Raw genomic sequence first — 14,581 nt, 5'->3', positions numbered from 1 at the left:
TCCCCCCCCCCCCCCCCCCCACATGAAACCTATGACTTCTGTTTCTTGAATTCCCTACTCTGGTGCATTTACCCGATTTATTCCTCTCATGATTTGTACACCTCTATAAGATCACCCCTCATCCTCCAGCATTCTCAGGAATAAAGTCCTCGCCTGCTCAACCTCTTCCACTAGCTCAAGCCCTGGCATCCTTCTCTGCATCCTTTCCAGACTCAACATCTTTCCTACAACATGATGACCAAAACTGAACACAATACTCTAAATGTGGCCTCACCAATGTCTTGTACAACTGTAACATGACCTCCCAATTCCTATACTCAATACTCTGATGAATTCCAATGCACCGAAAGCCATTTTGACCACCTTTATCTACCTGTGATGCCATTTTCAAGGAACCATGTATCTGCATTCCTAGATCTCTCTGTTCGATGTACATAAATGGAAAAAGGGTAATCAGAAAGTGCATGGGACCCCTGAGGAATCAAAGCGGCCAACTCTGTGTCTAGCCACGCTCTCTATAGATGCCCTTTTCCCCTTTATGTACTTATAAAATCTCTTGGAATTATCCTTAATGCTATCTGCCAGAGCCATCTCCTGTCCCATTTTTACCCTTCTGATTTCCTTTTTTATTTTGCTCCTTAGTTCTCAAAACTCTTCCAGGCATATACTTGATTCCAGCTGTTGATACCTGTGTCATGCGTCCTTCTTATTCTTGACCAATGCCTCAATTTCCCTCGTCATCCAAGCCTTTGTGATTACATCTATTTGATGAACAGGTCATCTAAGATGTTAACACACGAGAAACTAATAATTCTCTCCGCTGCTAACCTATCAGTTTCTGTTTCAGTTTAGTTGATTGCCAAGCATACAGAGGTACAATGAAACAGAAATTAGATTTGATGGGGTGTTTTTAAATGGAGGTTTGTGACCAGTGATGTTCTGCAAGGATTCAGACTGAAGGGTCTCGACCCGAAACGTCACCCATCCCTTCTCTCCCGAGATGCTGCCTGACCTGCTGAGTTACTCCAGCATTTTGTGAATAAATCAATTTGTACCAGCATCTGCAGTTATTTTCTTATATATATATATATACATATACATACATATATAGATACAATCTATATATATATACACACACATACACACACATATATATATATATACAAATAATTAATTGATTTGTACCAAAGTTGTAGGTATTGTAGTGAAGATGGTTGCGAAAAATTGCAGTAGGATCTTGATCGATTGGGCAGGTGGGCTGAGAAATGGTTGATGGAATTGAATACAGAGAAATGCGAGGTGTTGCATTTTGGAAAGTCTAACATCGGAAGGAGCTACACAGTGAACAGGGCTCTGGGGAGTGTTGTAGAGCAGAGACATCTAGGAGTGCAGGTACATAGTTCCTTTAAAGTGGCGTCACATTGAGGTAGGGTGGTCAAAAAGGCTTTTGGCACATTGGCCTTCATCAGTCACAGTATTGAGTATAGAAGTTGGGAGGTCATGCTGCAGTTATTATACAAGACGTTAGTGAGGCCAAATTTAGAGTATTGTGTTCAGTTTTGGACAGTATTATAGGGAAAATGTTGTCAAGCTGGAAAGAGCGCAGAGAAGATTTACAAGGATGTAGCCAGAACTCAAGGGCATGAGCTACAAGGAGAGGTTGAGCACCTTGCCCACAGTAGGGGAAATCGAGAACCTGAGGACATGGGTTCAAGGTGAGGGAGGGGGGAGAGATTTAATAGGAACCTAAGGGGTAACTTTTTTTTACACAAAGGGTGATGGAATGAACTGCCGAAGAAGGTTGTTGAGGCAGATTCAATCGTAATGTTCAGGAAACATTCAGACAGGTAAGTGGATACGACAGGTTCAGTGGGATATGGGCCAAACGCTGGCAGGAGGGATAAGTGTAGATGGGTATCTTGGTCGGAATGGGTAAGTTAGGCCAAAAGGCCGGTTTCTGTGCTGTATGACTCTAAGAACGATGTAGAAATTCTGCCAATTCTATAACAATGTACAATACCTTTGATCCAGATCTTTTGGTTGTAGATATTGTCTATTGAATCTACAATTGCATCCATACTGCTCTTCAGTTTTCCATACTTCACTTTTGATAGCTCTTTGTATGTTAAGTATTGTGTCCCCACTTCCTCAAGGGTATTGAGCACATTTCTGCCTTTGTCCATGATGGGCTCCACCGATCTTCTGAAGTAAGCTAAGTAAGCTTTATATACATCCTCTCTCCTTTTGTGTTCTTCAAGCCCGATGTGGTTTTGAAAATATTCATGCAAACACAAATCTTCACCATGTTCTTCATCTTTATTCACTTCCCAATTTTCTGAGGACTGGTCAATAGATTCTTCACATTCCTGCTCGTGGCTGTCATAACTTTCAGCGTTTCTTGTAAACTTTACTCCACAGATGTCACACTGTGTCTCATCCACTTGTGCTTCTTTGAAGTTACTCGGAACCTCTTCCATTTGTTGGGCTGTAAATGAAACTGCCTGCGTCAGCAGCATTGGCAAGTATCTGCACACAGTAATTACATGCAGCAAACATTGCCATTTCCTTCTCACAATTGCTTTCTGCAATTGAGATGCCATATCCTGGAGACAGTCATCTTTCTCTTCAAGATACTCAGTAACATCTGTAGCAATATCTTTCTCTGGAATGAATACAATCTCATCAATTTTTGTTTGACATTCATCGGTAAATTTTTCAATGTGAAGGTTCCGGAAATAAATACCCCGTACACATCCAGGGCCTGAATAATGGTCCCATTTCCAAATGCATTCATGCAAATTCTCATCATCTCTTTTACTCAGCAATTCCTGCAGATTGCCGACTATGTCTTTAATAGTTTGTGCTCTGTTAACTTTTTCAATAAGTTCTCGTAATCTTGCTGGAACCTTCGACTCATGGTCTTGGGAGATTTTTATCTGCAGCTTTTCCACTTTCCTCAAGCTACACCTGATCATCTCCACTGCCCATGGTTCTAGAACTTGTGTTGCATTTATCAACATTACCAGGCAAAGAACCGCTGTCCTCTCTGCCTCTCCTGACGAGTAGTAATCTGCATGACTGAAAGCATCCAGAAGAACATTGAAGTTTTTGTTCTCCTCACCACACAAGACACGGGCCAGGAAGGACAAATGTTGTCTCATTCTGTGAAGCACCCTGGGCACATCCTTTGGTTTGTATTCATTTATAATGCTAAAAGAATTTTTGGGCTTTGTAAATTTGAACTGTCCTTTGAACATGAAGTTCCAGTAATGAAGTAGAGCTATAAAGCTCCTTGGAAGGCAGACGACGACATTCTGTCCAAGATGCATAAGGACAGAACAACATAAAACAAATTGCAATTCAAGCACCGTGACAGTGTTGGCAATACTGGGGATAAGAGGATCCACACATCTTTTAACGAGTACATTCATGAAACGGTAAAAGTTGTGAATGCACCTCTCTGGGTCTGAGGATTCAAAGAAATTCTTCATAGATATTATCAGCAGTCTGAAAATACATAAATGCAATTTGTCGGTGGGCAACATCCCAAGCCTGCCTTTTGGGGTTCTCGGTTTCATCTTCTTGTCTTGAACGTCGAAGACCATGCCATTTTTCCTTCGTTCAGACTCGTATGCATGCTCTTCTTTAGAGAGGAGATCTTCAATCTTGGGATAGTCAGATGTTAGAAGATACACTTGTTGCGCATGAAACCACAAATCTGTTGACTCTCTTCGCTTCTTAACTGAAGCGCATTTAAAACTATAATCCAAGTACTCCCTCAGTACAGATCTGAAACTTTGATATCTAATTTTTCTCACTAGTCCCAGGACTTCCCAGCAAGCAGCAGGATTTGTAGAGATGATACTGCGATGGAAATGCTTTGGGTAAAATGCATTCAGCATAGAGACACATAGAGCATATTGGTTTTCAGTTAGAATATCGTCAATTTTTTCAACCTCTGGAAAGTCATTACTCGGCCAGAAATGTTTAGCTTCCAGCAAGATTCCATTCAGAACAGTCAGGTACAGCTTAGCTTCAAGGGAACTTTTTGCTTCATGCCTTTTCAAAGTCCTATGATAATCCTGACAGGATTGAGACGTGCAGGGCAAGCCACAGATAAACTTTGGACAAACATCTGGAACGTTCAGTCCTGCTGACTTAATTTTTTCTGCAAAGTCACAAAGGCGAAGCAGAAGATGCTTCTGCAACACGATTTTAGTTTTTTTCATTTCACATTGGTAAAAGCCATCTTGCTTGTCGAGTTTTGCCAGGTCAATATCTATCTGAAAGAACCATACTCCTTCATGTTGTGGGAATCTGCAATATTTGGCATCTACTGGTACAACTCCAAAAAATGCATAGCAAGCTTTGACCATCTCTTTCTCAGCATTGTTCTGCGGATTGTCAAGGGCTTTCTTCAGCTTTACCAACAACTCCAGACAAGTCAACGACTGTTCAAAACATGACGAAGCCTTATGATCTTTCTGCATTAAATAAAAGAGACTCTCCATCGCTCCAGCCCCATTATTTTTATAAACAAAGATGTCAAAAGCTTTTCCAATCAGAATAGCCTCTTCATTTAGTAGCCCGTTCAGTAGCATTGCTTCTCCAAAATGAGAGGACGGCTCTTTTTTGATCTTCAAGAGAGCAATGGCTTCATCCAGCATTTCTTGGATATTTCGTTTATCCATTGGACCTATTTCTTCTTTACTTTGTTTCAGTAGTGCAACTCGGGCTGCAGCAACAAGACACTCGGCTTGAAATTCCTTCTTATTTGAAAGCTTTGCAGCTTCCTGCAGTTTTCCATGCCCCCGCATCAAAATGGCAGCTTCCTCTGCTCGACCCCGGCTTTTCAAAAGTTCAGCTGCTTGAGGTAAGCGGTTTTTTGACTTCAGGAATGCCAGCTGGTCTTCAAGGTCTAGCAGAGACAGGGCCTCCATCATTTCAGCGGGTTTGTTCTCCCTCAGATACTTTGCAGCGGCTTCCAAACGGAACTGATCCACTGAGTACGGAAGCTTAGTGTGTGGCTCCTTCTTTTCATGAACTATCACTTCATACCTAAAATTTTAAAAGATGGAAGTATATTAACATGAACAATGGCTGCAAAATCTTACACAAACTACGTTATTTACAATGAACACACTGAAAGCTCCTTCCTTCAATAAATGTTCATTTCTTCACTGCACTGTGGGCTGCAGTTTGTACCAATGACATTTCTGTCATTACTTGTCTCACCAAGGTACCACTTCCTGCACTCTCCATCCCCTCATCAGCTCCAGTTCCTGTGTTCTCTGTCTGCTCACCAGGTCCCTGTTCTCACACTGTATGACAGTGGGACCCTGGTTCCTCACTCCCTTCCTCTTGCCAGAGCACCGGTTCCCATCCTCACTTTTCACCTGCTGGGTCCCTCATTCCCTTGCTCCCTTTAATCTCACCTGGCTCGGATGGCCATGTTCCCTTGAAATATAGCCTGGTTTGTTTTCTGTACAGAAGTGTGAGAACGCACTCCCCCAATTCCCTTTAAATGTATTAGGTTCACCAAAATGTTACTGCGTGACATCTTTTTAATAACCGATGCAAAGGTATGTTGGGAATATAAATAAAATAATAACTGAAATCCAGAAACTCCATTAATCCACCACCACTAAAGTGCCTTGAGTGTTGGATTCACAAAGTGGAGATGGTCAAAAAGCTTCAAATTCTTAGGGATAAATATCACCAGCAATTTGTCCTGGACCAGTCACATCGAAGCAATGGCCAAGAAAGCACACCAACATCTCTACTTCCTTAGAAGGCTTAGTAAATTCGGCCTGTCCCCAACAAACCAGCATTTATTTCAAGAGGGCTAGAACACAAAAACAGGGACGCAATGCCAAGGCTTCATAAGGCACTGGTCAGACCAAATTACGAGAGCTGAGTGAAATTCCCTGAGTGGCCACAGTTGCCATTGCGAATGGTGACGGTCATGTCCCTCTGTCGTGAAAGAATCGACCTTGCTCTCAATCTTCTAACTGTTTTGCAAAGACAATACAGTAAACCCTTGTTTAACCCCGACCCCTTCATAACAGATTTCGGATATCGCAGACCCAACCCCGGCTCGCACTGTCTCCCCGACCGTTTACAGCTCTGGCTCCTGAACCCCACTCCTGATTCGCAGGGTGAATATATTAAACTAAACTCTGCCTTTTAAAATATTAAAAGAGTTAACTTCCACTGCCCTTTGAGGAGGAGAGAGTGACCCTTTATTTCTAAGCCACCAGTTCTAGATTGGCCCACAAGAGGAAATATATGTTTCAATCAAGTCTTAGAATGACACAGAATGGAGTCAGGCTGCATGGCCCAACTTACCCACGTCAACAAAGTTGCCAAACCAATCTAGTCCAACATGGCTGAAAATAGGACCGTACTCAAAATGTCCCTTATCCGTGTCCTCCAGACCTGCTAACTTACTCCAGCACTTTGCCTTCATCTACCCACTTGCCTGCGCTGTCCCACATCCCACCAAACCATGTACCTATTGAAATGTCTTTAAAATTGTACCAGTTCTATCACTTCCAATGGCAGCTCCTTCCATATTCGCACCACCCTAGGTGAAAAACTTGCCCCACATGATGTCGTTTGCCTCGATAAGGTCACCCCTCAGAGAAAAAAAGTATGATTCCTACAGAAATGCTTTCAAATGTTTATCATGATAAAGAAAAAGATTGCAGACGTCTGAATATTACCTCAATAAAGCCCATGCAGCTTCTTCATACAATTCACCGCAACACAGCATCTTGAGTGCCAATTTAAACTGGCCCAGTTGCTCATAGCACATCATAGATTGTTTGTAACACTGAGCTCTTCTGTAGAACCCAGCTGCTTCTCCCACCTGAAAGAGAAAAGTAGAAAATATCCCTTGAAATTAAATTACAACAATTAATTGTCGATAGTTTTCCTTTAGTTTATTCCAACGAGGATGAAATAGAAAAGTAGAAAACATCCCTTGAAATTAAATGGCGTTTACTTTATTCCACCAAGGATGGCGTTGTCAGCAAGGCCTGCATTTGCTGCTTATCTTCAGCTGTCTTTGAAATCCTCCACTAGGTGAAGTCAATGTAATAAAGCTCCTGCTACAACTTTACTTGAAATGGAGTTCCAGAAATTTAATTCAACAACAATGACAAAGAAATAGGTTGGTTTAAGATGCTGAAATTAAACAGGGCGTAAGGATGACAAAAAGCTGGGTGGCGGTGTGAACTGCGAAGAGGATGCTAGGAGGTTGCAGGGTGACTTGGACAGGTTGAGTGAGTGGGCTGATGCATGGCAGATGCAGTAAAATGGAGATAAATGTGAGGTTATCCACTTTGGTGGCAAAAATAAGGAGGCAGGTTATTATCTCAATGATGTCAGATTAGGAAAAAGGGAAGTGCAACGAGACCTGGGTGTCCTTGTACACCAGTCACTGAAAGTAAACATGCAGGTACAGCAGGCAGTCAAGAAAGCTAATTGCATGTTGGCCTTCATTACGAGAAGATTTGCGTATAGGAGTAAAGAGGAGTCATTCTGCAGTTGTGCAGGGCCCTGGTGAGACCACATCTGGAGTATTGTGTGCAGTTTCGGTCTCTTAATTTGAGGAAGGACATCCTTGCTATTGAGTCTGTGCAGCGTAGGTTCACGAGGTTAATCCATGGGATGGCGGGACTGTCATATGAGGAAAGATTGGAAAGACTGGGCTTGTATTCACTGGAATTTAGAAGGATGAGAGGGGATCTTATGGAAACATATAAAATTATAAAAAGGACTGGACAAGCTAGATGCAGGAAAAATGTTCCCAATGTTGGGGGTCCAGAACCAGGGGCCACAGTCTAAGAATAAAAGGGAGGCCATTTAAAACTGAGATGAGAAAAAACCTTTCCACCCAGAGAGTTGTGAATTTGTGGAATTCTCTGCCACAAAAGGCAGTAGAGGCCAATTCACTGGATGAATTAAAAAGAGAGTTAGATAGAGCTCTAAGGGCTAGCAGAATCAAGGGATATGGGAAGAAGGCAGGCACAGGTTACTGATTGTGGATGATCTGCCATGATCACAATGAATGGTGGTGCTGGCTCGAAGGGCCAAATGGCCTCCTCCTGCATCTATTTTCTATGAATATAAACAAGCAGGAAAGGACTCAAGCGAGAATTAGAAGAGCTGAAAGGGCCTTGAAATATCATTGGTGAGTTAGATTTAAAGAAAATACCATGGAGTAACTCAGCATGACAGGCAGCACATCTGGAGAAGAAGAATGGGTGATGTTTCGGGTCGAGACCCTTTTTCAGACTTCATAGGTACTTCATGTGTACTGAGGTACTTCATGTGTACTTTGCATGTGTATTCACCAAGAAGAGAGAGAGACATGAAGGATATCAAGGGGGTATGGGGTACAGTAATATGCTAGGGCAGTTTGAGACAAAGAGGACATGGGGTTTTGGGTCTCTTGAAAAACATGAGGATGAGTAAATCCCCAGGGCCTGATGGGATCTTCCCCAGGTTGGTGAGAAAGGTAAGAGAGGAGATTGATGAAGATCTTTGTATATTTTCTTACCACAGGCAAGGTCTCAGAGAACTGGTGAACAGCCAATGTTATTCAGGAAGGAACTGCAGGTGCAATGTTTTTCCAAAGATAGACTAAGTGCTGGAGCAACTCAGCGGAGCACGCAGGTCTGGAGAAAAGGAACAGGTGAAGTTTCGGGTTGTAACCCTTCTTTGGGCTGTAAGTAGGGGGGGGGGGGACGGGGGACTGGAGGTAGGATAAGGTCAGAACAAATCAGGGCTGGCAACAGATGATCTAGGAAGGGTGGTCCATAATGGCCCATTGTTGGCTGGGGAAGAGGTGGTAACGAAGGGGTGCATGGATACGAACAGTGGAATTAGTAGCACGGTTAGGGTAGGAGGGGAAAGGGTAAGAGAGGGAATGCAGGGGTTACTTGAAATTAACGTTTATACCTTTAGTCCCACTTCAAATGCAAGGTTTCATCTATTTTACAGAATGGGATTAAAAAGGCATAATCTTAAACCATTATTTGACAAACATAATGACAACTAATATAGATGCAGCCATTACATACCTTTCCTAATTTTTCAAGCAGTTCTGCACAAAGTTTGTACTCCTTTGCATTTCTCAAACACTTCAGCGAGAGTTTTGGAACCTTGCATTCTAGGTAAGTCTTAGCCAGTTGGAGGTATTCCATCTGAATTTCCCTAGAAAGAAAAAAATAGATTACACATTCCTCTCCACAGCAAAATAAACTTTTACACGAGAAACAGTTGAGCAATTCACAAAGTCTGTAAGAGAGACTCCATCCTAAGTTCTGTACATACACTCAAAGCTCAGTATTACTGTGTGCAAAGAAACCAAATCAAGGTACTCCCCCCCTCAAATACCTTGAAGATTGTCAGCCACAGAGAGTTTATTCCTCATGATATACATCATTGTGCAGTAAAATTGCTAAGTGCAGTTCAGAACTTAACTGCTTAACCTCCAAATACATTTACAAGTTTAACCTCCAAATACATTTACAGGTTTAACCTCCAAGTACATTTACTTTTGCATCTGATGCCTGGCACTTCCATTCTCTCTGACGTCCCCACAAGCCTCATGTTAACACCCTTAGCTGTATTGCTACACAGAGGAGAATTGTGGGGCATCAATTAGTACACCAACAGAATGCTGGGCCACCGTCACATAGTTTCTGTGACAGTGCTGTCTACAAAATGCACTGCAGTTACTCGCTAACTTTACTAAGACAACCCTTCTAAAAATGCACAACCTATCGCAAGGAAGGACAAGAACAGCAGATGCAGAAGAAGACCATCTCCAAAAGGTCCACCTACAAGTCACACATGATCCCGATCAGAAAATATATCACTGTTCAAAGTTATTAAAACAGCAAAAACACCCGAGACTCACTTTAAGCTTTTTTTCTTGACCTGTACGTTGAGAACAGCATCATGAGCTTGTGCCAGTTTCTCTTTCTCCATCTCTCCACCCTTCTGGTAGCATTTGGCAGCAACCTATAAGATTGTCATGGAGTCATAAAGACTTGCAGGAAATTGATAGTGCAATCTTAAGAGTATACTAAACTTAACTCCAGTACAAAGCATACAAAAATAGATATAAAAGGTTAAGAGGGATATGTGCCATATTGCAGGCAAGTGGGACCAGCTTAGATGGGCATTTTGTTTGGCACAGAGTTGGAGCAAAAGGCCTGTTTCTTCTACGTGACTCCAAAATTAATGTCAGCATTCCTAAATAATTTAAAAGAAATATGCATCAACATATTGAAGACCATCTGGCTCAACTGAATACAGTTGCTCCTCAACTTACGATGAGGTTACGTTCCGATAAAACCATTGTAGGTTTGCCGTGATGTGTGGTCAGATGCAAGCCTGGGCGATGTCATTTGAAGGACAGGCTGTTGCCCATGCAGCACGTCCCCCCTCTCCACGTCGCTGATCGATCCAAAGGAACAGCAGAGCCGTTACAGTTTGGCACCAGCGCCATCACAGGAGCTGGCAGAACGAGGTTGCAGACAACAACGAACTGCCTTAGGGACTCCGACTCCGGATTTTCTTGAGGTTTACTCCTGGAGCCTTTTCCGTGACTGGATATGGCCACAAGGCAGTGGAGGTTTTAGATCAGAGTTTTCCCTCTCCTAGATGGACTGCCTTCCCAGGATGACGAGCCTCATCTGCCCGAGAGTTGTGGGGGTGGGAGCGACTACCTTCCCGTGCAGGTCTATGAAACCTGCCCACTGCCCAAAACCATCGTAAACAGAAAATACCGCAAGTCGAAAATGCATTTAAGTACACCCCATCACATGACCAGAAGCAAGCTTCTGATGCCCAGCGTTTGCACCATCATAAAGTCAAAATATCGTAAGTCGAAGTATCGTAAGTTGAGGAGCATCTGTACCGATAAAATTATCTTCAATAAAGGGTCTCATTTTAGCAAAGGTAGACGCAAAATGCTGGAGTAACTCAGCGGGTCAGGCAGCATCTCGGGAGAGAAGGAATGGGTGACGTTTCGCGTTGAGACCCATCTCATTTTAGCATCTGGACCATTAACGTAGTGAAAAGCTCAGAGCACTTTGTAAGAGCCAAGTCAAGAAATACAAAGAGAAATAGGCCATGACCTCAATTAAAGACAATCTTAAAGTTTCAAGGGTTTTATGGGGAGAATTGCAGGGCCAAAGATATTATTAGAGCTGCTTATAAGTTTGCTACTGGAACCATTTACATCACAAAGTCATCATTGTCTACTTGATTGGAGGATACAGCATGGAAACGGGCCCGTCAGCCAACCAAGTCCATGCTGACTATAGATCACCTGTTCTCACTAGCTCTATGTGGATTTGGAGAGGATGTTTCCACTAGTGGGAGAGTCTACGATGAGAGGTCATAGCATTAGAATTAAAGGATGTTTTTTTAGGAAGGAGATAAGGAGACATTTCTTCAGCCAGAGGGTGGTGAATCTGTGGAATTCTTTGCCACAGAAGGCTGTAGAGGCCAAGTCACTGGATATTTTTAAGGCAGAAATAGATAGATTTTTGATTAGTACAGGTGTCAGAGATTATGGAGAGAAGGCAGGAGAGTGGGGAGAGAGAGAGAGAGAGATCAGCCATGATTGATTGGCGGAGTAGACTTGATGGGCCGAATGGCCTAATTCTATTCCTATCACATGACCTTACGATCCCACTTTCACATACACTGGAGAGTATTCCAATGAATATATAAGCGTACTTGGATGGACAGGGGCTGATTAGGGATAGTCAGCATGGTTTAGTACGTGGGAGATCGTGTCTTACGAATCTGATTGAATTTTTTGAAGAAATAACCAAAGAGGTTGATGAGGGCAAAGCGGTAGATGTTTTCTATATGAACTTCAGTAAGGCATTTAATAAGGTCCCGCATGGTAGTCTGCTCTGGAAGATTAGATCGTATGGGATCCAAGGACAGCTGGCCGACTGGACAGAGAATTGGCTTCATGGAAGGAAGCAAGGGGAGATGGTGGAAGGTTGTTTTTCAGACTGGAAGCCTGTGATAAGTGGTGTGCCTCAGAGATCAGTACTAGGTCCGTTGCTGTTTTCTTGTTTATATCAACGTTGGTTGAGAATTTAGAAGGCATGTTTAGTAAATTTGCAGATGACACTAAAGTGGGTGGTAGCATAGAGAGCGAGCTGACTGGATAAAGAATTGGCTCCATGAAAGGAAGGAGAGATTGACAGGGTACCTCAGGTATTGGTGCTGGTCCCATTGCTGTTTGTGGTTTATATCAACGATTTGGATGTAGAAGGCCCGATTAGTAAGTTTGTAAATGATAGTGAAGGTGATTATCAAAAATTACAGCAGGATCTTGATCAACTGGGCAAGTGGGCTGAGGAATAGTTAATGGGGTTTAATGCAGATAAGTGCGAGGTGTTGCATATTTGGAAGTCAAACCGGAGCAGGATTTTCACAGTGAATGGCAGGGCACTGGGCAGTATAGTAGAGCAGACGGACCAAGGAGAGCTCGCACATATTTCCTTGAAAGTAGTGTCATAAATAGATAAATTGGTCAAGAGGTCTTTTGGTACATCAGCCTTCATCAGTCCGGGCATCGAGTATAGAAGTTGGGATGTTATTTTACAGTTGTACAAGAAGCTGGCGAGGCCGCATTTGGAATACTGTGTTCAGGCTTTGCCACCCTGCTACAGGACGGATGTTCGGCTGGAAAGGGTGTAGAGGAGATTTACACCAAGGATGTTGCCAGGACTTGAGGACCGAGCTACAGGGAGAGGTTGTCAGGCTAGGACTTTAGTCCTTGGTGCACAGGATGATGAGGGATGATCTGAAAGAGGTGTAAAGTTCATGAGGGGAATAGATAAGCTACCCAGAGATGGGGAATTGAAAAAAAACAGTGGACATAGGTTTAAGGTGAAAGATTTAATGGGAACATTTGGCCCAACCTTTTCCACAGAGTGGTGGGTATATGGATTAAGCTGCCGAGGAGGGAGTTGAGGCAGGTATTATAACAACATTTAAAAGACAAAATTACATTGATAGGAATGATTAGAGGGATACAAGCCAAGAGCAGGCAGTTGGAACTATGGTAGGTGGGGCATCTTGGTGCTCCATCTCAATGAGCTCAAATGGCCAACTCCTGATCCTCCATCTTGGTATTCTTGTTCTTGTGTAACCTGTGCGGTACCACAGATATCAATTATTTATAATATATATTGATTTGGATGAGGATATAATACTGTGAAGTTTGCTGACAACACTAAATTGGGTGAGATGGTTAAACAGGCCTACAGCAAATCTACTCCGACCATCCATTTGCATTAATCCCATGTTATCCACTCCATTTTCCATTATTAGCTCTCAGATTCTATCAGTCGGTTATACACAAGGGACAATTTACACTCGTCCATTAACTTACAAATCCACACAACTTTGGGATGTGGGAGGAAACCAGAGCATCGTGCGGAAACAGTGCCGCAAACTGCGAGGAGTACGCAAAGAGACTTTAGGGTGACTTAGACTGTAGGTGTGTGGAGAAAAAAAATCATGGCATGTGTAGAATAATGTGGATAAATGTGAACTTATCTACCAGTCAAGGTCAAGGAAAGAGCGTTCACGTCGGGGCCCTGTTTCCACCAATCTTTCCACCACTGTGCCCAAAAAGCACAAGACGCCATTGCATGCAGATGGCGAGAACAATTTCTAACCTTGTGATGTGAACTCAATAAGAAGATCTACCAGTTGGAAAAATAGAACAGGTGGTATATTTTTTTTATTATGTAAGATTGGCAAGTCTGATCTGGATGTTCTTGTACTCCAATTACAGAAAGCAAACGTAGGTGAAGTAAGCAGCTAGCAAAGCAAATTGTATATTGGCCTTTATAGTAAGTGGATTTAAGCAAAGGAGCTAAACTGTCTTCAAATGATCCCATAGGGCACGCAGCTTTGACCTCCCCACCCAAGTAAGGATATAATTGTCATCAGAGGGAGTGTAACTAACGTTCACCGACTTGAGTTTTACGATGATGGAAATGCTATTCGAGGAGAGATTAGATTCACTCAGTTTGTATTCACGTATTCAGTTTGTCATACAGGGTTAAATATCCTGAATGTGGGAGGATGTTTTCCCCTGGCCAGGGGGGTTTGAAGAGTCAAAAGACAATGGACTTAGGACTGAGATGAGGAGAAATTTCTTCCCTTAAAGAGTGCTGAAATTTGTGGAGATTGCTACTTATGGAAAGCTGTTGAGCACAGGTTATTTTGAAGGGTGGCACGATGCCGCAGTGGTAGAGTTGCTGCCTCACAGTGCCAGAGACCCAGGTTAGATCCTGACTACGGGTGCTGTCTGTACGTAGTTTGTACGTTCTCCCCGGTTTCCTCCCTCATTCCAAAGACGTACAGGTTTGTAGGTTAATTGGCTTGGTAAAATTGTAAATTGTCCCTTGTGTGTAGGATAGTGTTAGTGTGCTGGTGCCGATCGCTGGTGGGCCAAAGGGTCTGTTTCCACGCTATGTACCCGCGTTAGGTAAACTAAACATAGATATGAAAGGCATCATGT

General features: G+C 42.8%; 1 protein-coding gene across 3 annotated transcripts in view; it reads right to left on the bottom strand.

Annotated features, from left to right (window-relative positions):
• The window catches only part of LOC144592810 (TPR and ankyrin repeat-containing protein 1-like), an 86,009-nt gene that overhangs the window by 6,453 nt on the left and 64,975 nt on the right, over positions 1 to 14,581 (bottom strand). For all 3 annotated transcript variants that reach the window (XM_078397919.1, XM_078397921.1, XM_078397920.1), the window contains 4 exons: positions 9,932 to 10,035; positions 9,090 to 9,222; positions 6,726 to 6,871; positions 2,021 to 5,058 (listed from right to left, as the gene is read on the bottom strand). In XM_078397919.1, the coding sequence (XP_078254045.1) occupies positions 2,021 to 5,058; positions 6,726 to 6,871; positions 9,090 to 9,222; positions 9,932 to 10,035 (3,421 nt within the window). The remainder of the gene's footprint in view (positions 1 to 2,020; positions 5,059 to 6,725; positions 6,872 to 9,089; positions 9,223 to 9,931; positions 10,036 to 14,581) is intronic.

Source organism: Rhinoraja longicauda, chromosome 4 (genome assembly GCF_053455715.1).
Source record: "Rhinoraja longicauda isolate Sanriku21f chromosome 4, sRhiLon1.1, whole genome shotgun sequence".
Classification (NCBI taxonomy): Eukaryota; Metazoa; Chordata; class Chondrichthyes; order Rajiformes; family Arhynchobatidae; genus Rhinoraja; species Rhinoraja longicauda.
This window is presented reverse-complemented; position numbering and strand designations above follow the sequence as displayed.